The 23,836-nt window shown below is 35.8% G+C and overlaps 4 protein-coding genes across 7 annotated transcripts in view; 1 reads left to right on the top strand and 3 right to left on the bottom strand.

The window, feature by feature from the left end:
- The window catches only part of LOC112051627 (ubiquitin carboxyl-terminal hydrolase 32), a 59,094-nt gene extending 58,535 nt beyond the window's left edge, over positions 1–559 (bottom strand). For 3 of the 4 annotated variants that reach the window (XM_052883205.1, XM_052883208.1, XM_052883206.1), the window contains exons 1-2: positions 388–559; positions 79–313 (exon numbers count right to left, since the gene is read on the bottom strand). In XM_052883205.1, the coding sequence (XP_052739165.1) occupies positions 79–313; positions 388–445 (293 nt within the window). In that variant the 5' untranslated portion in view covers positions 446–559. The remainder of the gene's footprint in view (positions 1–78; positions 314–387) is intronic. The other variant, XM_052883207.1, reaches the window with a different exon arrangement.
- A 278-nt stretch (positions 560–837) lies between these two features.
- LOC112048044 (T-complex protein 1 subunit zeta) lies at positions 838–5,238 on the top strand. The gene is made up of 6 exons (XM_024085395.2): positions 838–1,077; positions 1,370–1,569; positions 2,364–2,503; positions 3,048–3,195; positions 3,799–3,992; positions 4,288–5,238. The coding sequence occupies exons 1-6, from the start codon at positions 941–943 to the stop codon at positions 5,062–5,064; spliced, it is 1,596 nt and encodes a 531-aa protein (XP_023941163.2). The 5' UTR covers positions 838–940; the 3' UTR covers positions 5,065–5,238.
- Positions 5,239–6,778: 1,540 nt separating this feature from the next.
- Positions 6,779–9,194, bottom strand: LOC112048048 (CDP-diacylglycerol--inositol 3-phosphatidyltransferase). Its single transcript, XM_024085401.2, has 4 exons — positions 8,966–9,194; positions 8,754–8,888; positions 7,911–8,228; positions 6,779–7,080 (listed from the first exon to the last, which is right to left on the bottom strand). The coding sequence occupies exons 1-4, from the start codon at positions 9,012–9,014 to the stop codon at positions 6,920–6,922; spliced, it is 663 nt and encodes a 220-aa protein (XP_023941169.1). The 5' UTR covers positions 9,015–9,194; the 3' UTR covers positions 6,779–6,919.
- A 919-nt stretch (positions 9,195–10,113) lies between these two features.
- Positions 10,114–16,737, bottom strand: LOC112048047 (Golgi SNAP receptor complex member 1). Its single transcript, XM_052883092.1, has 6 exons — positions 16,522–16,737; positions 15,091–15,266; positions 14,410–14,499; positions 13,253–13,401; positions 12,228–12,344; positions 10,114–11,175 (listed from the first exon to the last, which is right to left on the bottom strand). The coding sequence occupies exons 1-6, from the start codon at positions 16,547–16,549 to the stop codon at positions 11,055–11,057; spliced, it is 681 nt and encodes a 226-aa protein (XP_052739052.1). The 5' UTR covers positions 16,550–16,737; the 3' UTR covers positions 10,114–11,054.
- Between the last annotated feature and the right edge of the window lie 7,099 nt (positions 16,738–23,836).

Genomic DNA, 23,836 nt, shown 5'->3' with positions numbered 1-23,836 from the left:
AAATATCAGAACTGCAGTTTATCAAGCAATGATTCAAGTGAAGAATTTGATTATAAAAATGGTTGTGGCACTCCTTACTTTATTTTCTCCTCGATATTGCCTTTGGTAAGCACCACGACACCGCAGAGCAAGTCTTTAAACGTAATGCCTCGTTTGGTTCCACCACAAGCTTGATACAGCCACTCTGATACCTCGTGCGGGACTCCATCACACAACACTTCGTGGACGAAAGCTTCCAGACTCAAGGCCGACCCGTTCGCCCCGGCACATCGCTTAAACGCCTCACGTATACGCCTCAACTCACTATCAGACACTGCAAATTAAACACCAAATTGGCAATGTTTCTTCGGAAAATACAACGCACTTCATTTAAATATCACCAAATACCTCGCTTCGCCGCATCGTCGTAAGAAATAAAACTCGGTTTTGAATCTCTCACACCCATATTCACGTATTTATAGTGATCACAACATTTTTAGGCGTAATAAATACAAAGAAATAAAAAAATATTACAGCTGACAGCGCACGTCCTATGATCAACAGCCATATTGAATATTTTTATTTTTTTTCCAATAGGAAATTGACAGTAGAAGCTACAGACGACAAGTGACGTTTTTTTTTATTTGTTGTACAGCCATGGATACTAGTTCTTCAAGATCTACCAAAGCCTATTTATTTTAGGCTCAAATAAATTAAAAAGTAAAAGACAACTTTTTATTTTTATTTAAGATTAATTCTTTGATCCTAGGTTTAGTTAGACTCAAATCGTTTCGATTCTAGAACCAAAAGCCGAAGACATCCTTGCGAAAGAATTAATCTCCTCTATGGCCGCAGAACTTAAAAAATTGTCTTTGTCTATGGCCACCGTTTTCGTTCGAGTGTGACTGTAATTGTGGTTTGATTAAGTTTTTCTTAATTTTGTATTCAATAATCTAAAACAATGTCCGCAATAAGCCTATTAAATCCCAAAGCTGAGTTTGCGAGAGCAGCTCAAGCTTTAGCTGTAAACATGTCGGCCGCAAAAGGTATTCAAGATGTAATGAAAACTAACCTCGGTCCCAAAGGCACAATGAAAATGTAAGTTCACAATATTTTTTTACTTATTCAGAATGTTTATTAGCACGATCTGTTCAAAATAATTAATTTTAACAGTATCTTCAAAGTGAATAAATTTATAGAGCGGTAAACCTAAATTTTGACTAATAATACAGACTTTAAAAATCATGTGGCCGCTAGTCACCGGGTTAAAAATCACACCTACTCTCAAAGTATCAGGAATTATCATTGGATATGCTTCATAATGAAGTGCTTGGTCCGCAATGCGTTCCATCAATTTATAAATAAGACTGAGAATATATTTTTACAAAAGGTTGGTGTCTGGTGCTGGCGACATAAAGATTACCAAAGATGGAAACGTATTGCTTCACGAGATGCAGATCCAGCATCCAACTGCGTCGCTCATCGCTCGTGCTTCTACCGCGCAGGATGACGCGACGGGTGATGGCACCACCTCCACTGTTCTACTGATTGGAGAGTTATTGAAGCAGGCTGATATTTACATTAGTGAAGGTAATGAATTTTAAACAAAGTTTTGCACTCGCATTACATGCAGTTTGGAAAGCAATGATGAATGAAAGCATGCTTTGAAGGTGCTCAAAAAAGCATGAATAATTTGCTATAGGCTTCTGGTAAACATGTTAAGGTAGAGGGGACCGTGTATCAGTGGTGACTGGTGTACACTTCATCATCGTTCATCATTATTAACCCACATTCGGCTCAGTGCTGAGCTCAAGTTTCCTCTCAGAATGAGAGGGGTTAGGTCAATAGTCCACCTGGCTCACACACTGGCTCAATGCGGATTGGCAGACTTCACACATGCAGAGAATTAAGAAAATTTACTGGTATGCAGGTTTTCTCACAATGTTTTTCCTTCACTGGTTGAGACATGTGATATTTAATTTTTAAATGCACACAATTGAAGAGTTAGAGGTGCATGCCCCGGACCAAACTCGAACCCACACCCTCCGGAATTGGGGGCAGAAGTCATATCCACTGGGCTATCACAGCTATCATGTACACTTCATAGATGAAAATATTTACTAACTACTCAGTGGGCTCATGAATCTATATTGGAGAAGGAATTTTTCATTTTGCGCATTTTGTATTTATAGCGCCTACCCTAGTTGGAATCCTTGTGCACACCAGTGCTGGGTATGTGTCCCTCCCAGTTCATTTGATTAATATAATGAAAGTTATGGACCACATCATAACTTATTAAGTGATTTCTAAAATATACAAAACTTTCAAGGGCATAGGTATATGTAATTGGAATGGTGGACTACATTCTCATTTTTTGTTTTTAGGTTTGCATCCAAGAATCCTTACTGAAGGTTATGATGTAGCGCGGAACAAGGCTCTTGAAATTTTGGAAACTATGAAAGTTCCAATTGAGATCAAGAGGGAGAATCTACTTGATGTTGCTCGTACTTCTTTGAAGACCAAGGTAATATTCATAGCACACATACATTAAATTGTGGCTAATTTGGTTTTGGCTAGCCCCTTCTCAGCAGCATTATAGGCTGACCCGTTCGCCCAGGAACGCACTATAGGTCCAAACCAAGCTAACATTTTAATCTGTAACTTAATAGTAACTGGTGCCAGTTTCAGGCTTCCTCCTTAAATTGTAAATTGATTGGGAGAGAGCATATATCTGGACATCATGTCTGGAATGTGATAGTCTCACACAAAAGTAGCTAAGGTTACAACCAGTTGTAACACAGTAAATTGAGTTGAGTGACTAGTTAACATAATAGTAAAGATGTACCACAAAGCAACTTAAATCCATGAATCCATGAATGTCTATTATTGTAATTTTATGCATTTGAAAAAATTACAATAATATTATGTTTGCTAGTTCAATAAATGCTGTCTAAAGACACAGTTATTTGAGATTGAAACTCTTTACATCTATGATTGAATCTCATATCAAGTTGGATCACCTACTACTACACTAATAACATGTATATTTATTTATAACATTGCTGCAGGTTCATCCGAGTCTAGCTGATGTGTTAACCGCAGCATGTGTGGATGCTGTGCTGGCGATACGCACGCCAGACAAGCATGTCGATCTTCACATGGTAGAACTCATGGAGATGCAACATAAGACTGCCACTGAGACTACCCTTATCAAAGGTATCTAATCATTGATTTTTATGGACTTTTCGATCTTAATAGAATTGTCATTACCAATTTCAAGGGAAAATTTAAACAACTGTTAAGTATAGTTTAAATATTAATTGATTTAAAAGATTAGTTCTTGCACTTTGTAATAATGTTTATAAGAGAAGCTATGCTATAGTAGTCGAGTAAAATAGAAAATCTAGATAAGGTGCCGCCTGTTTTATCAAGAACATAAAAAAACACATAATTCGCCTGGAATCAACACCTATCCTAATATATAGAATTGTGTTTGGGTTATGAGAATGAAAGTGCTGGAACGAAAGAATGAGTGAAGAATGTACCTTGTTGACTCCTATACTATTTTTTACCACACAATTTCCACAGTTGATGTTTCTTGCAGTCTACTCTTGTGTTTTATGTAATACTAGATTTTGTTTAAATTGAATATATCTGGAATATTAGTATTGTGCGGAATACTAGATTCTGGTATCTCTTTGAGTGTTACTGTGAGACTCGTATACCAGAATACAAAGTTATGATATTAGCCTATAGAATCATAATTGTTATAATTAGAAATTAAGATATACCATGTTTCAATAAAATAATAATTTTCAGGTTTAGTAATGGACCATGGTGCCCGTCATCCTGACATGCCCAAGCGTGTCGAGAACGCTTACATACTGACGTGCAATGTATCACTTGAGTATGAAAAAACTGAAGTCAATTCTGGTTTCTTCTATAAATCAGCAGAAGACAGGGAGAAGCTTATTGCAGCAGAGAGAGATTTTATTGATCAAAGAGTTAAAAAGGTATGAAAAATCCATTATTGTTCCTCCTTTATAGAGAGATTAGACATCTATATCATAATATATTAATGTGATATCTAAGCCGAAAGTTAAGACAAAATAGGGACCCAATAAAAAAAAACCAAATAAACAGACAACACTAGAGAATATGTATAATAACAATATGTGAACATAATTAAAGCACTTGTATATAAGTTTTATCATAAAAATTTTAACATTTTTTATCATGATCACCAATTATGACAGTTTATAATAAGCAGACAATACCTTTATGTAATGTGAATATTTTTGATTGCAGATAATTGCTTTGAAGAAGAAATTATGTGATGGTACCAATAAAACATTTGTGGTTATAAATCAGAAGGGTGTTGATCCTCTTTCACTTGATGCCTTTGCTAAAGAGGGTATCATTGCTTTGCGTAGAGCTAAGAGGCGCAACATGGAACGTCTAGCATTAGCGTGCGGTGGTACTGCTATGAATTCAGTGGATGATCTGTCAGAAGAACACCTTGGATATGCTGGACTTGTTTACGAACACATACTAGGAGAAGACAAATACACCTTTGTCGAAGAGTGTAAGAACCCTCAGTCGGTGACAATTCTCATCAAAGGCCCTAATAAGCACACTCTTACACAGATCAAAGATGCTGTACGTGATGGCCTTAGAGCGATCAACAATGCAATTGAGGATAAATGTTTGGTACCCGGTGCTGGAGCTTTTGAGATTAAAGCTAACATTGAACTGCAGAAATACAAGGATTCTGTTAAAGGAAAATCTCGTCTCGGTATCCAAGCATATGCTGAAGCTTTACTGGTTATTCCAAAAACTTTAGCTGTCAATTCTGGATATGATGCTCAAGATACTATTGTAAAACTTCAAGAGGAGTCGCGTTTAAGCCCTGATCCTATTGGCTTAGATCTTAGCACTGGTGAAGCCATTAAACCAGCTGATCTGGGGATTTATGACAACTACATTGTGAAGAAGCAGATCTTGAACTCGTGTTCTGTTATTGCCAGCAATCTCCTTCTTGTCGATGAAATAATGAGAGCTGGAATGTCTAGCCTTAAAGGATAATATAATTAGTACTGTTGGCATAAAAATAATTATACTGCCTTATTTACTTCTAACATTATTTCTTTTAGTTAACAAGAGCTTTTTCTTTCAAAACCAGTTGGTGCAAAGTGCAAAACGTATTATTGATGCTTAATTTTAATTAATTAATATAAACTAATAAATACTTTAAAATAATGTTGTTTTTCCTTTTTATCCCAGATGAGAGGTGGTAGAATGCATAATTATGAACGTTAAAATACAGTGTGTATAAAAAATTCAGAAAATTTTGATAATTTTTCCTATTTGACACATTGTTCCATACTAATTTTTGACATTAATGAATGCAAAAGTATGTCTGTTACTCGTAATATTCACAGCTGAACGAATTTGATGAATCTTGATTTAGACAAAAGGGAGCTTGGAGAAGATAGCAGAACATACAGAAATTAAAACTCAAAGTTTGTCTAGAATTTTTGGTATAATAACTATTTTCTCAGTAAAAACAAAATTAATAGACAGGAAGTGCAAGGATTTTAATAATTTTAAACCTGAGATCATAAAAATTAATTGAAACATTAGAAAAACAGTATTAAAATTGAAATACTCCAAAGATTTTCTCCTAGACATCCGCTAGTCCCTAATATTCGAAAGGGTCAGGGTATTTAATTATTTATTTATTTATTGTAGCCAATAGACCTGATATAGTGCTAGTCGATCGGTCAGTGCGTCGTGCAATAATTGTTGATATTACTGTTCCACATGACGATAATCTGGTTAAAGCCGAAAAGGAAAAAGTATCAAAATACTTGGACCATGCTCACGAGATTACCGCCATGTGGAATGTTGAGTCAACTATTATTGTTCCGATAGTTGTTTCAGTCAATGGTCTTATAGCGAAAAGCTTCGACCAACACCTTAAAAAGCTTTCGCTTAACTGTTGGATCAAGAGTCGGATACAAAAGGCAGTGATTCTTGAGACGGCGCGTATTATGAGGAGGTTCCTCACTCTGCAGCCCTGACCACCGGTTGCTTGGACACTCAAATGTCCCGCAGCGGGAGGGTGAAATTTTTTTTTATAATGTTTTGTATAAAATACTTATATTGTTAAAAATTTAAAAAAAAAGAAGTAATAAATTTGTTTGCAAAATGATAGACTTATTCACATCAAGAAAATAATTTTATTAATATCTTATAAAACATAAGTTTGTTGACATGTCAGTTATTATAAATTGATTCACCATCATGTTTTAGATATGAATATTAATGAAAATACATACATTAATAACCAATAGTTCTAACAAACAGTGAAACATCTATACCTACATTCATGACTAGTGATTTTATTCACAAAAACATAATTTATCACAGAACAAATTAAACGGTAAAACAACATAAAAAATATACATTTCAGTGATTCCAATAAAAATTACAAAAAACAACCAATACCTACATATGACTTTATTGGAAATACAAATAAAACATTAATTCTTAATGCTAAATCTAAATATTAATGATTAAGTAAATGCATAAATATAGTTCCCGAAAACCAAATAGACTAAGTAATCTTAAATATTATTAACATCAATAGAATAAACTTTCTTAAACATCCTTGTTTTTATACTAATACACAATATCCCTATACTACAAGACATTTAACCAACACTGAAAGCTGGTTGGTGATAGATAATGTAAAATAATAAAAAAAAAACATCAAAAGCATACTGTGGAATAGTCATAAGTGGACCTTGTAACCATCAATTGACAAAACTCACTAATAAAAATGGAAATATTTTTGGCATTTTTGGAAACAACTAAGACATTCGAGTTCACTACTAAGTAAGCTAAAATAAATAGGAACATGGTTGTTTGTGTAGTTTTATTCCTTTTGCTTCTCTGCAAGAGCCGCTCGTTCCTTGACATCAATAATAGACAGGTTAATGGACGCCACAATACCATGTAGCACTGAAATGCCAGCTTTCACCACTGCCACTGGCATTGATATCCATGCAATCAGTTCAAACAGTCCTAATCCCAGAACTGGAAACAAAAATGTATTTTTTAATAACATGAAAGTTTAAAAAGCAACCAAATATTACTTTTGCAGAGATAACTTCGTGGGAGGATCAAACTGCTTTGTAACGTAACGCATTACAGCGTCTATCTGTGTGGCTTCCCTTACTCTCACACATACAGCAGCAGGTTTTAGTTATCACTTCTATTATATTATAGCTTTTTGAGACACATTTTTTTTAAATATAGAAGATGATTAATTCAATTCTTGTTTTCATACAACAAATTTTCACTGCTGGATACAAGGATAGTGATATTGACATAAATTTATAACAATTACAGATTAGAAATAATTAAATTCTTTAACTAACTAGTAGAGGCCTGTGACTTTGTACGTGTGGAATCCTGTTTTTCACAAATACAGCAGAAATCATGCATTTTTCAGGATAAAAAGTAGCTTAGATGTTGCACTATTACCTCCTCTATCTTCCAGTCAAAGTCCCATTAAAATTGGTTCAAACTCAAATTATTTAAACCCAGAATGTTTTCTTCTTTTTTTTAATATCTCTATAAATAACTAATAAATTATGAATGTAGTGAACTAGTCTTATAACTATGAGTTTTTTTTTTTAAAAAGAATATTTGCCATATTTTTTTATAATATGACCAATATTCCCATTCCCCTCCAACTAGTCGGGAAAGACTGTGCTAGGAGTGGGTACAACAATAGACCAACAGGGCGGGGATCGAACCAACACCCTTCGGTGATGAGTCAGACCGCTCTTACCGTTGAGCTATTGAGGCTTCCAAAGTTAGATAGAATCTTTCATAGTTAAAATTATAACTTCGAGACTCACCTGCAGGTCCTTTATAGAAGTATGCAACATACAGAGCAGTATAGAATGCTTCATTGCCAGCGCACATAGCGAAAAGGACATTCTTGTTAGTGTAATACAAGTGCATTATAGGATTCTCTGACATGTCGATAAACTTGTGCGACGTTTTCCCTTGCAATGTAGAGGTATGCAAGTATAGCCAGTGGCAAGTTATATCAATGACCATGGACAGTTGGAGCCAAAAAGTGTATTCTGGATAGAATGTTGCGAGTGTCATCATGAGGCCTGCGGTGCCAGCACGGTCGGTAAGTTGATCCAACATCGCTCCAAACTTGGTGCCTAAAATAAAAATTATTATTATAAAGACCAAAAAATTTAATCTGTGCTGATTATATTATATATGAGTGCAAAGTTAGCAAGGTTAATTAATTAAAAAAATATATATTTCTTTGGCAAATTGTATTCTATAAAATTCTGGAACTTGATTTAATCAGATCACACAGTAAAATATGTTCCTACCATGCCTTGGCTAAGTGCTTGCTAAGGCTATGGTTTTGCACATTCATGACGCTTGAATTATTACTGTTCAAAAACAGATCATTCATCATTTTAATGGGAATTGAAAATTAGATGTGTGTAGAAGTCCTATAAAGGCTTTGATCTTGATCTCTTGGCGATGGCTATTGAGGACTATAAAAGTATCAATATCTAAAAATCCGCATTGAAAATTGTCGCCGCATTTCAGAAATTCACAAACAAGCTGACGAAGTAACAGAGTAACGTAAGCATAATTAGATTAGTTAATACCTTTCTAATCTCATTCTCATTTACTTTGATTATTTTCAAATCTCTTGCTATACTTACTTTGATTAAACATTCTGGCGGCATGACCATCAAATGCGTCGAGCAAGGCCGAAGTAATATAACATAAACACGCCAATATGCAGTGCGTACGCATTATATAGAAAGATATAATAGCCAGAACGACCCTTGCGAAACCTGTAATGACAATTCAATTAATATAATGGAAATTAGGTCATTTGTATGTAAAGTACGGGCAAAACATATTTACTTACCGATTATGTTGGGAACAAACAGGAAAATATTTTCCGTTGTTTCAGCCATTATGCTGAGATCAAATTTAGCACACACTCCAAGTTTTAATTAGATTATTGTTCGAAATAAATCAGATATCCATAATATCCTTACTGTAATATAGTATTGATTGATTGTTATTATTGAAAAGAATAGAGATAGCCGGAAAATTACGTCTTCGCCGCGAGCACACTTGACAATTGACATTGACAGTTGGCTGTTGAACAACAATGACAAATTGAAAATTGACAACTAATCAGCGCTGCCAGCATTAATTTTTCAAGTTCCATGATGTCGAAGAGAAAAAAGTACCTACAAATATAAAGAAAAAAAGTTAAATTCATGTAAACACTTTAATCCAATTCAGGGACAAGTACCAAAAGGCAGACGCGAATTTATGTACTTAAATCGAAAAAGGCGATAGTTTTATAATCGAAACTTGGTGGCATAGCTACTTCATCAAAAGAAGTAACATTATGGCAAAGTAATTGTGTAGGAATCATATTATTTAAATTCCCTTTGAATAAATTCCTCACGTTTTTCCCGCTTATACCATTCCCCGATTAAGTTGAAACCTGTAATTCGGAAAATTCCCCACACATCACAACGGCTACGCTGCATTGCATCTTTTTTCTGCAAGCGTTTTCAAAGCGGAGCGGGCTAGCAACGGATACGATACGGCGCGCAAGGGACACGTCGCGCATCCGCAGCGAATTCGTGGCGGACGCACAATGTTGTACTGTCTCGTACAAACGCCAGCCCGTTTCAGTGTTGTCAAACGTACGATTTAAATCGTATTTGTACGACTTTTTTGGCTCTTGTACGATGTACGAAGTAATAGATGCATTAATCCTCTATGTATTTCTTTTTAAAGTAAAGAGTATATTACTCCAAGGATTTAAAGCATTAACATATACGACTTACCATCACATAGATCGCCGTTGTATTTTCTCTGTTTGTCTGACAAAGGTCATTCAAATTCATAATAAATTATGATGACAAAACTTTTATTCTCAATAGGTCATATTGAGAATAAAATAATAGATTTTGGACTTATTTATTAGATGATCTATTTGTGGGTACAGGTCTAAACTATCTATCTATCAGTGAAACAGTGAAACAAAAAGAATTTTAAAAAATAATTATTTTATTTGTAATTGATTAAATATTTACAATATCTTTACAAATGTTTACATAATAATTTACTATTGTAACATATAGATAATACAATAACATTTAATGATATTTTATTGCAAAACTTAACAACTAGCTCTTAGTGATAATTGCTAAACTAAAGATTTCTCAGAAAATTTTCCATGAGCTTTACTCACTGAATTTTACTATTAGTCATTATTAGGTAATTAAAAATGACAAAAATTTAAATTTAGTTTTTTTTCTATTAAAACAATGGAACATAGCTCCTTTTTAGTTCTTCAGGGAAAGCTAGAGGAACATTTCATTTGGATTAGAAAATATATAAATGCTAATAGTGCCCCCTATTTTGTTAACAAATAAAACTGAAATATAAAAAAAAATAGCGGATGCCCGCGTCTTCGTTCGCCCTTAGACCTCTTTAATACGTTCGTCTCGTTCTTAGAAGACATATCATTCTATTATTACACTACAGGGCCAGTACTAAAGCTTCTTACACCCTCCTTATAGGAGAGTGGATATAAAGCTTAGACTCACCACGCTCCAATGCCGGTTGGCGGGTTGGTTGGTTTAAATGTTAAGTTCATTAACGACCACTATTAGATATTAAAGATAATGACCGACGTCATTATCTTTAAAGTAACCCAGTGCTAAATTTATTTTTTGCAACAACATCAAGCGGTTTTCGATATTTCATGTTACCCGAGTAACCTCTCGCTTTTATTAACAGATTAGGAGCGCCTTAAGTATTTTAGCAGTCTGCGCTAAATTCGCTAATGGAAGAAATCAATTTTTCTTGTCAGGTTAAAGGTACGGAAAAAAAATGTTTTTTTTTTTGACTAATGGTAACACTAAAAGCTAATAATATCATTATTAGTTAGTGTCTTGTCTGAGTCCATTTAATGCATAACATATAGTTTAATGGAATGCATACAACAGTAGCAGGAATGTACAGATAGCAACCACTACTCCGACGATCAGTGAGTCGCGACGTTTGCGAGCATTTATCCGGTACATGAGACTGTTCAGCATTGGGAACCTATGAAAGGAAATTTCGTTATCAATATAAGAACATTTATATCTTTCTCAGACATCTTCATTCTTTTATCCAAGATTAGCGGTCGCCCGCGACTTCGTCCGCGTGGAATTCAGTTTTTTACAAATCCCACGGGAACCATTGATTTTTTCGGGATGAACAGTAGCCTATGTGTTAATCCAGAGTAAAATCTATTTCCATTCCAAATTTCAGCCAAATCGCTTCAGTAGTTGCAGCGTAAAAGAGGAACAAACATACTTACACAATTAAACACTTTCACACTTACATACAAACTTTCACCTTTATAATATTAGTGTGATGTGATGTGACTAGCGAACGTGCCGCGGTTTCATCCGCGTAGTTCCCGTTCCGTGAGAATACGGGGATAAAAATATTGTTTACTAGCGGACGCCCGCGACTTCGTCCGCGTGAAACTCAATGTAAACTTTCAACTACGAACTACGCTACCCTACCACTACCCTACCCCTAAACCTACCCCTACCCTACCCTACCCCTACCCCGTTTTCTAATTATTATTAATATGAACTTTATACAATAACAATAAAGCTCAAAATCAATAAAATATGATAAATATATTTGTATCCTTCCAGATGGTCTGAAAGACTAGGTAAAAAAATAGTGTAGCAAATAGGGATGATCATAATTCATGACCTTTTATTGTCGAGTGTGGCCCTTTATTGTGGAGGATTAAGGATAAAATGAGCCGTGATAGCCTAGTGAATTTGACCTCTGCCTCCGATTCCGGAGGGTGTGGGTTCGAATCCGGTCCGGGGCATGCACCTCCAGCTTTTCAATTGTGTGCATTTTAAGAAATTAAATATCTCAAACGGTTAAGGAAAACATTGTGAGGAAATCTGCATACCAGAGAATTTTCTTAATTCTCTGCGTGTGTGAAGTCTGCCAATCCGCATTGGGCCAGCATGGTGGACTATTGGCCTAACCCCTCTCATTCTGAGAAGAGACACGAGCTCAGCAGTGAGTCGAATATAAGTAGATAAGGATAAAATTAAGCTTTTATCAAAACCAGCAGTTACCTGTTGGTGATGTCATTAAATCTGGTCTGCATCCTCTTAAAGACTTGTCGCTGGGAGGTGAGGTGTTCCCGCGCCTCCATTGCTATGTTTATTTGCTCGTCAACCAGGATGTGTGAACTGAAAAACATTTCATTTTGGACCTCTTAATTATTATTTGTTTTTAATTTTTTATTATCTTATTTATGTATAAACATACGTACATATATACATAAATTTTAAAAAGAACACTATTAAAAATTTATAAAAAATCCAGCTCTCAGTTGCAAGGCTTTTTGAGTGCTTAAGTGGTATTTCAAGAATTGTTACCTTCTGAATCAAATCTCTGAACCAACAGTCAAGCAAGAGCTTCATATAGAGTGGGTCGAAACTTTCACAATAAACCATAGACTGAAACGACTATCGGAACAATTAATAGCAGTACACTTTTGTAGGGTGTAGGGTGGTGTGTGCAAGCAGCAATACGCGCGTCTTTTTAATCGACTTCAATAAAGGTGGAGGTTGAATTGATTCGTCGGAATCTTTTTTTTTTATAATAAATGTGTTACATATCAGCATAGATCATTATTACTATTAGTGATAAGGTCGTCTTTTGCACTGCATTGTAAGGATAAAATCCTCTTTATCGCTCCGGATCGCTCGGAAGAGAACTCTATCAATCGGTTTGCTTTAAATAAGATGAATATTTGTACCTGTGCAAGTGGCCTCTTTGGCGTACTGGTAAACAGGTGTGTTTTTTTTTCTTTACAAGTTAACCCTTGACCACAATCTCACCTGATGGAAAGTGATGATGCAATCTATGATGGAAGCTGGCCAACTTACTAGGGTGCTAACTGCCGGTAGGGCGGTAACTAATCACGGTTGTAGCCTCCCACCAGCCAGACCTGGACCAATTAAGAAAATCTTACGGCCCAGCCGGGGATACCCAGCATCCATCTTGTAAATCCACCGCGCATTTGCGCCACGGAGGCCGTCAAAATTTATCTGTAATGTGTGTGGTGTATCTGTAATGTGTGTGGTGTATCTACCTGTGCAAGTGGTTGGCCTCTTTAGCGTACTGGTCTCGTCGGCTGAGGCCGGGCGCGGCGGGCGGCGGGCTGCCCCCCCGCAGCAGCTCCTCCCTCTCGCGGCGCGCACTGACGCGAGCGGATGTCTTTTGAAACTCCTGTTGATAGTCCTGTATACAAAACACGCTATTATGTGACTGCCCACAGAAACCTTAGACCAGAGTTCCCCAAACTTTTTCGTATTATAGACCGCTTGCCATGTTTTTCCGTGTTGTGTAGACCCCCTACTTACCTGATATTGATTTCCTGTAAATATGTAACTGTAGTGTTTAGTGTTAAAAATGTAAAATAAAAACACATGTTAATTTATACATTTAATAATTGAATTTAAATTAAAACTACTTAAAATCAAATTTTGTATCTGTTATGTAAAATAAACTATAAATAAAATAACATAAGCAATAAGTCAATATTTTTAGAGAGAAGGATGAACTTGATGCTTTAATAATAAAGATATAAGATAGTATGATGTAAGTAAATAGGTACTATCAGTGTATGTATTAAGATCCACTATCTTAGACCTTTAAGTATAGAAATCACTTGTCGCCGAATCTACGTCGCGACAACTCTCAGCAGCTGTACCACTAATAATTTGGAATACAGAATTCCTACACAGTGTGAGACATACATTTCTGTTATAATTTCATTTCTTCGGCTTAAACTAGTTGTTTCAGAAGTAATTTAGTTTAATAATTACAAAACATCGTTTTTATTAAGCACTTTCTTTGGCGAAATATGTGGAGACCTATCTTGAGAATTTGTGTGCTCTGAGGTACATTCACCACAACAAGGTCATATAGACATAACATTTCTAGTGTCTTGTTTTTAAGATTTCTGTGGAGTTGTGGTCCACTTTTGGTCATCTATAGACAGAGAATATTCTTAATTCATAGGCAAAAAAATCAAAGACGCTGTCGTCCAACAATAGAAAATATGGACAGACTATATTGTGGCATTTGTGTAAAACTGCTAGAAGTTACAACTGACAGTTTAAAATAAGTCTTAATCTGAGAAAAAGCTCAAAACAAAGACCTAAGTTATACCAAAAATAAATTGATTAAATATAGTTCAGCCGTTCATGTATATTTATTATTTATACAGTAAGACGATGATTTTACCATAAGAATCTCTCTGTGTCGTTTGATGGTGTGCAGTGTTGCTGTGCCAGTGGGCGCTAGGTCTGCCATTCTATCGTTTATTGCTGACAGCTGGAAACAATATGGAAGATTAAACTAAACAAAATGTAGAAACTAGAGATTCTGTGTAGGAATTTCAACATCATTCACCATAAATTATAAAGGACTAGCAGACCCAGTCTAGCTTCGCTTTGACATCCCTACCTTACACTACCCTACCCTTGAATTCATCTGATGCAAAAACTGTGATAAATGAAGAACCACTTGACCAATTTTGTGCAAACTTCACATAAACCAGCTACTAAATAGTTCGAACAAAGCATTTGGCTTGGATAGTTGATATTCTTGAGTTAGAAAATTACAACAAAAAGTTGACATTGATTGTTATATATATTTAATTTACAATTAATAAGGTTGTAAAATCTAACTATGCTATGTTTTGGTTATATTAAAAAGAGGGCCAATTCGATATAATGAGTCAAGGATAGAAAAAAGAATTGAAAATAACTAGCAGAGTTAGGTAGGTCTCATTGACTATTTTGACATAAAGAAGGGTAAAACTCAGGGTAATATAGAACAAATATTTTTTGAGTTCTGGATGTTTTTGAATTATTGAAGATCCACAAAAGGAGGTTCTATTGCAGTATTTAAGATGTTACAGACCTTACTCAATAACTGTTGCAGCTCCATTGACAATGTATCAAACATGTCATCACTGTTTATCAAAGGTACAGCTTCTGAACTGAGACCTGAAGTCCCAGAGCTAACACCCAGCTTGCTGAATGCAACCAACTTCATGTCAATGTCATTTTCTAGTGTGCGTGCTTGCTTTCTTACATCTGAAAACCAATTATATGGTGAATGTCATCATCATCTTCTTACACATTTTAACCACCCATTGCGGGACTAGCCATTCTTCCTTATAGGAGAGGGGATATAGAGCTAAGGCCTACCATGCTAGTCCAATGCAGGTTGGCATACTTAGGATGATATTGTTTGAATTTGCAATAACATTTACCAGGTAGTTGATGATACAAATGCGGAGATCCGCAAAAGAACTAAAATCGACGGATATAGCTCAGCAAGTCGTGAAGCTGAAGTGGCATAGTTTCAGGAGCCAATGGCCATTAGGTTCCCAAGGTGTTGGAATGCCAAATCCCCACCAGAAAGCACAGTGTTGGTTGAGCCCCTACTAGGTGGACAGAGGACATCAAGCGGATAGCAGGGAGCCGCTGGATGCTGGTGGCTCGGTACAATTTTTGGAAGCCCATGCAAGAGGCCTATGTTCAACAGTGGACATCCATCAGCTGTTAATGATGTTGAATGATGATTATCAGGTGTTAATGATAATGGCTGGGCCAGAACGCTTAACATGCACTCTGGTCTGAGATTTTTTGTGATACAAACCACTACCACTACTAGACCAATGAGGCAGTAGGTAGTCCACTAAATCATTTTACAGGAATTAAAGACTCCCCAGGTGGATTTAGGATAATGATTTTAATCTATAATTGCTTTTATCAGGACAGGTTAACTGGTTGTCTAACCGCCAGAATATACAGTAGTAAAATTTTGTAATAATTCCATTAAAAGTTATACTTAGATGTCTTTGTGAAAAATATGGAATGTGATGTCTAATGTGTAGGAGACCAAGTTAGGTTATGCTCTCAAATTATTGCTGATCCCACTGAAGTGGGTTAAGGAGAGTGCGATGATAATGACTATCAGCTCTTTGTTTTTGGAAATCTGTTTACAAAATGTCTACCAAAGAATCATTCCATTGGAAGCATCTGTATTTATTTTTGACACAATCTTAGTTTACATGAGATACAATAGTGTTTAACAGTTTCTCGAGTATTTTTGTAACATGACATTTTTTATACTGATAGCTATCCTTCGCTTTGACCAAGCTTACTGATAAGACACATCTTATGATGTGAGTAAATTAGGAAAAAATTTAGATTATATACAACTTGTGCCGTCAGCCATAATATTTACAGTAGAGTAGTACTCATTTCAAGAAGATGCTACGTCATACATTAGGTTTACTGTTCGTCGCCGGTCTATTTAGCTGCGATTACAAGTTGCACTTACCTTCCCAACTCGAGTTCACTGCAGTCATCTTGTTAGGATAGCACTTTCACTGTACTCGAACTATTTAGCGCTTTATACAATACGCAGATAAAATTGTTTATTTACTCAAGCGTCAACTACTGTTCGCTCTTTATGATTAGCCAAAATAAAAAAATAGAAATGAAATGAATTGTTAATTGTTTCATCCGACATCCACAATACGAAACGAAAGACTGACAGTGACAGTGACAGTGACTGTTGACATTGACACTTGTCACTTGACAAATGACAGTAAAATTTACATCAACATTTGACCACAGTCTTTACAACCGGAAGTGGTCGCATTTTTTTAAAGTAACTTGGGGGAAGAATGCGTGTATTTTTCCTTTAAGCCTTTTCCATATTAGGCTACTATTCCACACTCACATAATTTTGCGGCTGTTTCACACTATTCGCGTGTTCGTGAGCTCTTTGTGGCGGAGTAAAATAAATATAAAACCAAAGTCTATACTGCAGAAAAAATTGTCCAAGTGAAACTGTTCCACACTCATATTTCGCGGGGCTTTGTGCGCGCGAAACGGGTATTCTATCTATCTACTAATTTATAATTTTAAAATCATAGCCTATATATTAAAAAGAGCCCTCGCAGATCAAAAGATTTCCGCCGTTCAAAGTTTTGCTGAGTTTTGCGTTGATGTACCTATACATAACTTTAGAAATACATAAAGAATGTCTGAACTCCTGCTATGTGCTCGCCCTCGGTGATAATTTAACGAGGAATATATTTACTGGCTAGTCGACGCCTCGCGGTTTCACCCGCGTAGTTCCCGTTTCGTGAGAATACGGGGATAAAATATAGCCAATGACACTCACAAATAACGTAGCTTTCTAGTGATAATAGAATTTTCAAAAGCGATTCAGTAGATACAGGGATTACCCAATACAATATCACAAACTTTCATCATCATCATCATCATCATCATTATAATCAGCCGATGACCGTCCACTGCAGGACATAGGCTTTTTGTAGGGACTGCATCCTGCGAATACCTGCGACTCGCTTAATGTCGTCAGTCCACCTGGTGGGGGGTCGATCAACTGCACTTTCTAGTGTGGGGTCGCCATTCCAGCACATTAGGACTCCAAACTTAAGTTATTATAAGTTGTAAGTCATGCGGCGTAGAACGCTGAATTTAAAACGCCTGAACTCTATAATCGGGTCCATTCGTCAAAAAGGAGTAGGTGTGCCATACTGGCGGAAAAATCACAACTTTTCATGCTGTTTCCATATCTCTGCTATGCTTGGCCGATGGAAGAATAGTGACATCAAAGTCGTTGATTCAGCAATATTGATTAGATATATAAATAAATAATAAATAAACATACTTAAACAATACACATCACTATCTAGCCCCAAAGTAAGCATACAGAGTAGGTTGTGTTATGGGTGCTAAGATAGTTGATATTATAATATTAATATACAATTATATACTACATATAAATACTTATATAATGTATAAATACACACAGACACTGGAAAACACCCATGCTCATCACACAAATATTTTCCAGTTGTGGGAATCGAACCCATGGCCGTAGATACAAAAGCAGGGTCACTACCCACTGCGCCACGCGGCCGTCAAATATATATTTTCAAAACGTAATTGAAAAACAAATTAACGTAACTGTTATTGTGGAAAACTGGTTAATAAGGAAGTACCTATTTCACTACCCGCATGATCAATGTAAAACGATAGTAGAATGTTTGTGATAAAAGTATTTGGGTTATTGTATTAGATGCCTAGTTGTTAAACTTACGCTTAGTTTCTTGACTCGTGGGGGAGCAGGGTCCCCCACCCAGCTTTTGTTTTTTTTGTAAATATTATTTTTATTTTAGACGTTACGCGCTCATTGCTCCATCAATTCTTCGGACCTCCCGAAGGCTCGCGGGCAGTGAACTTGTTCTGGGCTGACATTTGTGGTTTGCCAGATATGAGATGGTACGGGACTGGTTGATTTCTAAATCACTACCAACATTAATTCCTTGAATGATTAAATATTTTGTAATAAAATAATAAATAAATGTGTTAATTTTCAATAAAAAGTTAAGTAATAAACCTTCTCCTGTATAATTTGGTTTTTGTCAGTTACGATAATCCAGCGGTTAAGGGTCCATTTGTTTTGAGTTCTCGATTGACAAGAACAAAAAAGTTTTGTATACTCTCATACAAACGATACGTAATAATACTTGAAAGTGGGTTAGGGTAGGGGTAGAGGTAGGTTAGGGGTAGGGGTAGGTGTAGGGTAGGGTTTTTACTTTTGGGGTAGGATTGGGTAGGGGTAGGATAAGAATAGGGTAGCGTAAGGTAGGGGTACAGAAGAAGTAAGTAAGTAAGTAAGTAAAAGCGAAGCTTAAGCGAGTCCGCTAGTTTGATATAGTAAAACTCACTTTTCGTTCAATAAACAGGTGGGTGAAGGTCGTTTCTAATATGGATCTTCTACTACCTCTTTTGTGAATTTAATCATTTATCACTTTCACCCAACTGTCATTAAGTGTGTTGTCAAATGGGCTTCAGAACGGACTATAAACATATTGTAATTAATATTAAATCTAATTTACTCTGCAATAAATGATAATTGATTAAAATATTATATGTACGTACGTAAATTACATAAGAAGATGTTGCATTTGTGAAAACAGGATAATTTAATTAGGTCCGTGAAAGGTAAGTTGTTTATTGTATTTACGGAACTATGTATCATCACATCAACAAAGCATCAACAACGCATCTGAATAATATTACAGTATACTAGCGAACTTACTGTCCATAGATTTTTCCGGGATGAAAAGTAGCCTATGTGTTAATCCGGAGTAAAATCTATTTCTATTCCAAATTTCAGCGAAATCGCTTCAGTAGTCGCTGCACAAAGGAGAAACAAACATACACACACACTTACACACAAACTTTTCGCATTTTTATGTTATTTGATGTGATGTGATTAGTTTAGTATGAGGTATGACTTTTTTAAAATAGTCGTTATGGCAATTTTAACGGCCCCCTCCAGGACCAAGCCTTATATTATATCGCTTGTTTACCCACCATGCTGCTTCATTACGGCTCGGCGGGCTTACTTAGGGCTAATCCTCAAATTTGCACTTCGTAATCTACGAGAAATCTTTAAGGGCATAGTCTGGAAAGTTCGTTGATGACACTCCCATGATATGCGACGATGGGGGAATGACTGCGCGGGTGTGAAATCGTGCATGCGGGGAAGTGAGGTGCATCAGTTGTGGGTTTTTCATTCATCGCTACACACCCTTCCGCCCGTGCGGACCATCGGGAGTGTTACGAACGAAGTTGCCAAGGTATCGGGTCTTGATATATACTACGGGCGGACATCGAGGGAGGTAAAAAGTTTAATAAAAAAAAAATTAGTAAAAGTATTAGTAAGTACGTTCCATAAGTTGCCTTGTTTAAATTACGTATCTACCGAGTACGTGAAAAGCTAAGTAAGTAGGTAGTTATTTCACCATTATGTGGATCTATTATGTTAGTAACAACTTACACCCGTAAGTGTTTCTTTGAAGTGTTTGAAACTTGTAACCAAGGTGATTGCCTCCCGAGTGCCCGCGGCCAATCGATAGTCAGTTGCTTTCTACAGAGCGCTAATGAACATTGAAAACTAGCGGACGCTCGCGACTGCGTCCGCGTGAAATTCAGCTTTTCACAAATCCCGCGGGCACCATGGATTTTATCGGCATAAAAGAAGCTTACATACTGCTCAATAAACTCCTCTATCTACCAGTTTAGCTAGGTAGGTTCATTCATATTTTAGTATCTTCCTATTTAATTTTTTGCAGGCGAAGTCTTTTTTAGGGTTCCGTAGTCAATAAGAAAGCTTTATGGTTTCGCCATACGTCTGTCCGTCCGCGGTTTAACTCTTAAACTATTAATACATAAAGTCATAAAATATGCACGCTTCATGGGATCATTTTTCTTTTATTTGTTTATCTTATCTCACAATATAGCGTATAGTTTAATAGACATTTTAAATAATATTGTGGGTGTATTGATATAATTCATCTAATTTAGGATCTGTTTAAATGTACTTAGATATTAAGATTTAAAATGCTTACTTTTGTTAGAGTAAAGTTTCTCCATCTGCTAGCTAAACAGTTGTTTAATTAGCAGATGTAAACATTACATTGTTCATAGGTACCATCAAAATCATCAGGTTTTTGCAAATCTCGGGAATCCATGGATTTTTTCGGGATAAAAAAGTAACCTTTGTGTTAATCCAGAGTCAGGGCCGGACCGTCCATACGGCGAACGGAGCGGTCGCTCCAGGCGCCAAATCCTAGGGGGCGCCGAAATGGTAAAGACAAGATCGAAAAGAAATTTATGTGATGAATTTACGTGCGCGAAAGGCGCCATAATTGGATCTCGCTCCATTCTAAAATTTACCTCGGTCCGGCGCTGTCCAGAGTAAAATCTATTTGCATTCCAAATCAGCCAAATCGGTTCTGTAGGCAGTGGCTGTATTAGTAGTATTAAAATTAAACGAGTTTTAGTCAACCAACCAAAAACAACCATTCTAGTCGGCATTGGCGACGTACATCTGCGGAACCCTACACTGAGCTTGGCCCAATACGCTCTTACCCGGTTTTTGTAGATATTTTTTATTCTTGGACATAATAAGCATTTATACATGCTATCCGTTCTAAAATTTTAAATATAGGTATTGGATTTTCTAGTAGATGCCTTAAAAATTAATCATCAATTTGGATTATTAATTTATTTAAGTAAGGTATACCATAAGGTATGTTTACGTTATTGAAAGCTATGTATATAAAAGATAAAATGGTTTTTATGTTCAGATACGTACCTACAGACTTACGCGTAGATACATAGGTAGGCAGTCTATTCATAGAAAATAGTAATTTTCTATAGATAAAATTCGAATCGATACTGATAAATGTTTTTCAAGTCTTAAATGCAATACTAGTAGACGCCTGTGACTTAGTCTGCGTGGATTTATTTTTTGCTACTATTTCCGTACATTAAATCTCAATGAAAGATAACATAAAACATGATGGAGATAACTTGTGTAATTCGTTCAATTTCAATTAAACAATGCTTTTAATAAATTACGAAATTCAGGTTACTCTAGCTGTAGAATCCGCATGAAAATCCGTGCAGTAGTTCCGGAAATTAGTAGGCTTCGGCCGTGGCTAGTTACCACCCTACCGACAAAGACGTACCGCCAAGCGATTTAGCATTCCGGTACGATGTCGTGTAGAAACCGAAAGGAGTGTGGATTTTCATCCTCCTCCTAACAAGTAAGCCCGCTTTCATCTTAGATTGCATCATCATTTACTATTAGATGAGATTGGAATCAAGGTAACTTGTAAAGAATAAAAAAAAACATAGTATGAAGTGTGCGTCACAGGTTTGTGTTGTGTGTGAACACACCTCAAATACAATCACTGTTGTTTGGTTATCGCTTGCTCTACGAGGCTCTACGCGGCATGCCGTGAAAACACCAGTAACGAATCGCGCGCGAGCCTTAACGCCCGCCCTGACGATAGCCGGCCTGCCGCCGGCCGAATACATGTTAAAGTATAATAAATAGCTAGGTAAACATCACTTTTCACACATCTTTGAAGGTAGCAATTTTTAATTAAAATGTTTATCATCAAAATACAAATAAAATATAATACAACATTAAAAAACATTTTTGTCATAGAAAAATCTGTTAAAATATATATTTGTAAACATTATACAGGATGTCCCGTAATTAATGGATGAAACGCAAATGTTAGATACACCACTTAATTATCTAAATAGTTTTGAAAATACATATATCTAGAGTTAAATTTCGGATTTTTCAAACTTTTCTATTTTGAATCAGTTTTGTCAATGTTGTAGTTAAACATCTTGTATTTTTGTTAAATATTACGGATTAAATTACCAATGTACTATGGAACTAAAGTATCGTACCATCATTTAAAAAACTTGCACACAGAGGTTTGTAAATTGGTACAAAACTTTGGTCTATTATTTGCAGTTACAAAGTTGCTGGTAAAAATGTATCGGTGGTGATGAGTTTTCAGTACGATATTTTATTTTAAAGTGTACACATTCCAACTTTCTCTTCAAAATGTATAACAATATTTGCCTACTTGCCTACTATTTTATAATGTCCGGACTGACAGACAAAATGTTATAAAGTTTCTTAGTGTTTTGGTATCGTGTAAATAACTAAACATAAATAAACACTTAGGAAAAAAAGTTGTTTCAACAATTAAATTTTATTTATAAACGTACGCGTGATATTCTTAATAGAAAACCTATATGTTTCTCCGTAACCTGATCTATATTTTTTTTTAAAAGAATATTTGCCGTATCTTTTATAATATGACCAATATTCCCATTCCCCTCCAACCAGTCGGGAAAGACTGTGTTAGGAGTGGGTACGATAATAGACCAACGGGGCGGGGATCGAACCACCACCCACACCCCGCCGAACTATTGAGGTTTCCGCTGAGCTATTGAGGATTTTAATTAGATAAATGAGATTAATTAAATAATCAAAGTATTTCTTTATAAATAATGTGTATTTTGGCCTTATTTGCACAGTTTTGCAAAATAACTGACTTGAAAAAAGTACCCTTTATTTAAATTCGATTTTGAGATTTTATTAGTAGTTGAGACTCCAACATCAAATAATTAATTCATCAAATAATTCATTCATGCACCGCGGAAAATTTCTTCAGAGGCTAAGCTATAAACGGAGAAGTGTAAAATTTCTAAGCCTTGGCTGTAAGATTGCATTACAAAATAAGTATTATTCTGTATTTATTTCGATTTTCTGTAAAATGCATTTAAATTTTGTAAACTATGTTTACCATTTACGGCATCGATAAACCTAAATTATGTAGTGAAAGTAGTTTGTGATGATATGAAATAGGTACTATCTATCACGAACGAAAGTGGGTCAATTGCTCTATGTCACCTCACTTAGCTATTAGGTCGATCGTTGTTCATCAAACAACGACATAATCATTTTGGAACGATGTTTTATATCTCGACAGTGAGTTTTGGATTCGTCTCTATCTGACTCTATGTATGTTTGAGAGATTAAGACGAATTCGTGACTCATACTGTCAATTTGTAAAAACATTGATGAAGAATTACCACTACTAATGGTGTTTATATTGAATATATCTATTTCCTGGATTCCTTCCCCAAAAATATTCCAAAAACGAGCCGCAGTAACAGAAAACATATGTACAAGAATAGTCCAAAATTAAGGTGATGAAACATTATCTTTT

The sequence above is a fragment of the Bicyclus anynana genome, chromosome 8 (assembly GCF_947172395.1).
Source record: "Bicyclus anynana chromosome 8, ilBicAnyn1.1, whole genome shotgun sequence".
Classification (NCBI taxonomy): domain Eukaryota; kingdom Metazoa; phylum Arthropoda; class Insecta; order Lepidoptera; family Nymphalidae; genus Bicyclus; species Bicyclus anynana.
The sequence above is the reverse complement of the archived record's forward strand: the minus strand, read 5'-3'. Positions and strand labels throughout refer to the sequence as shown.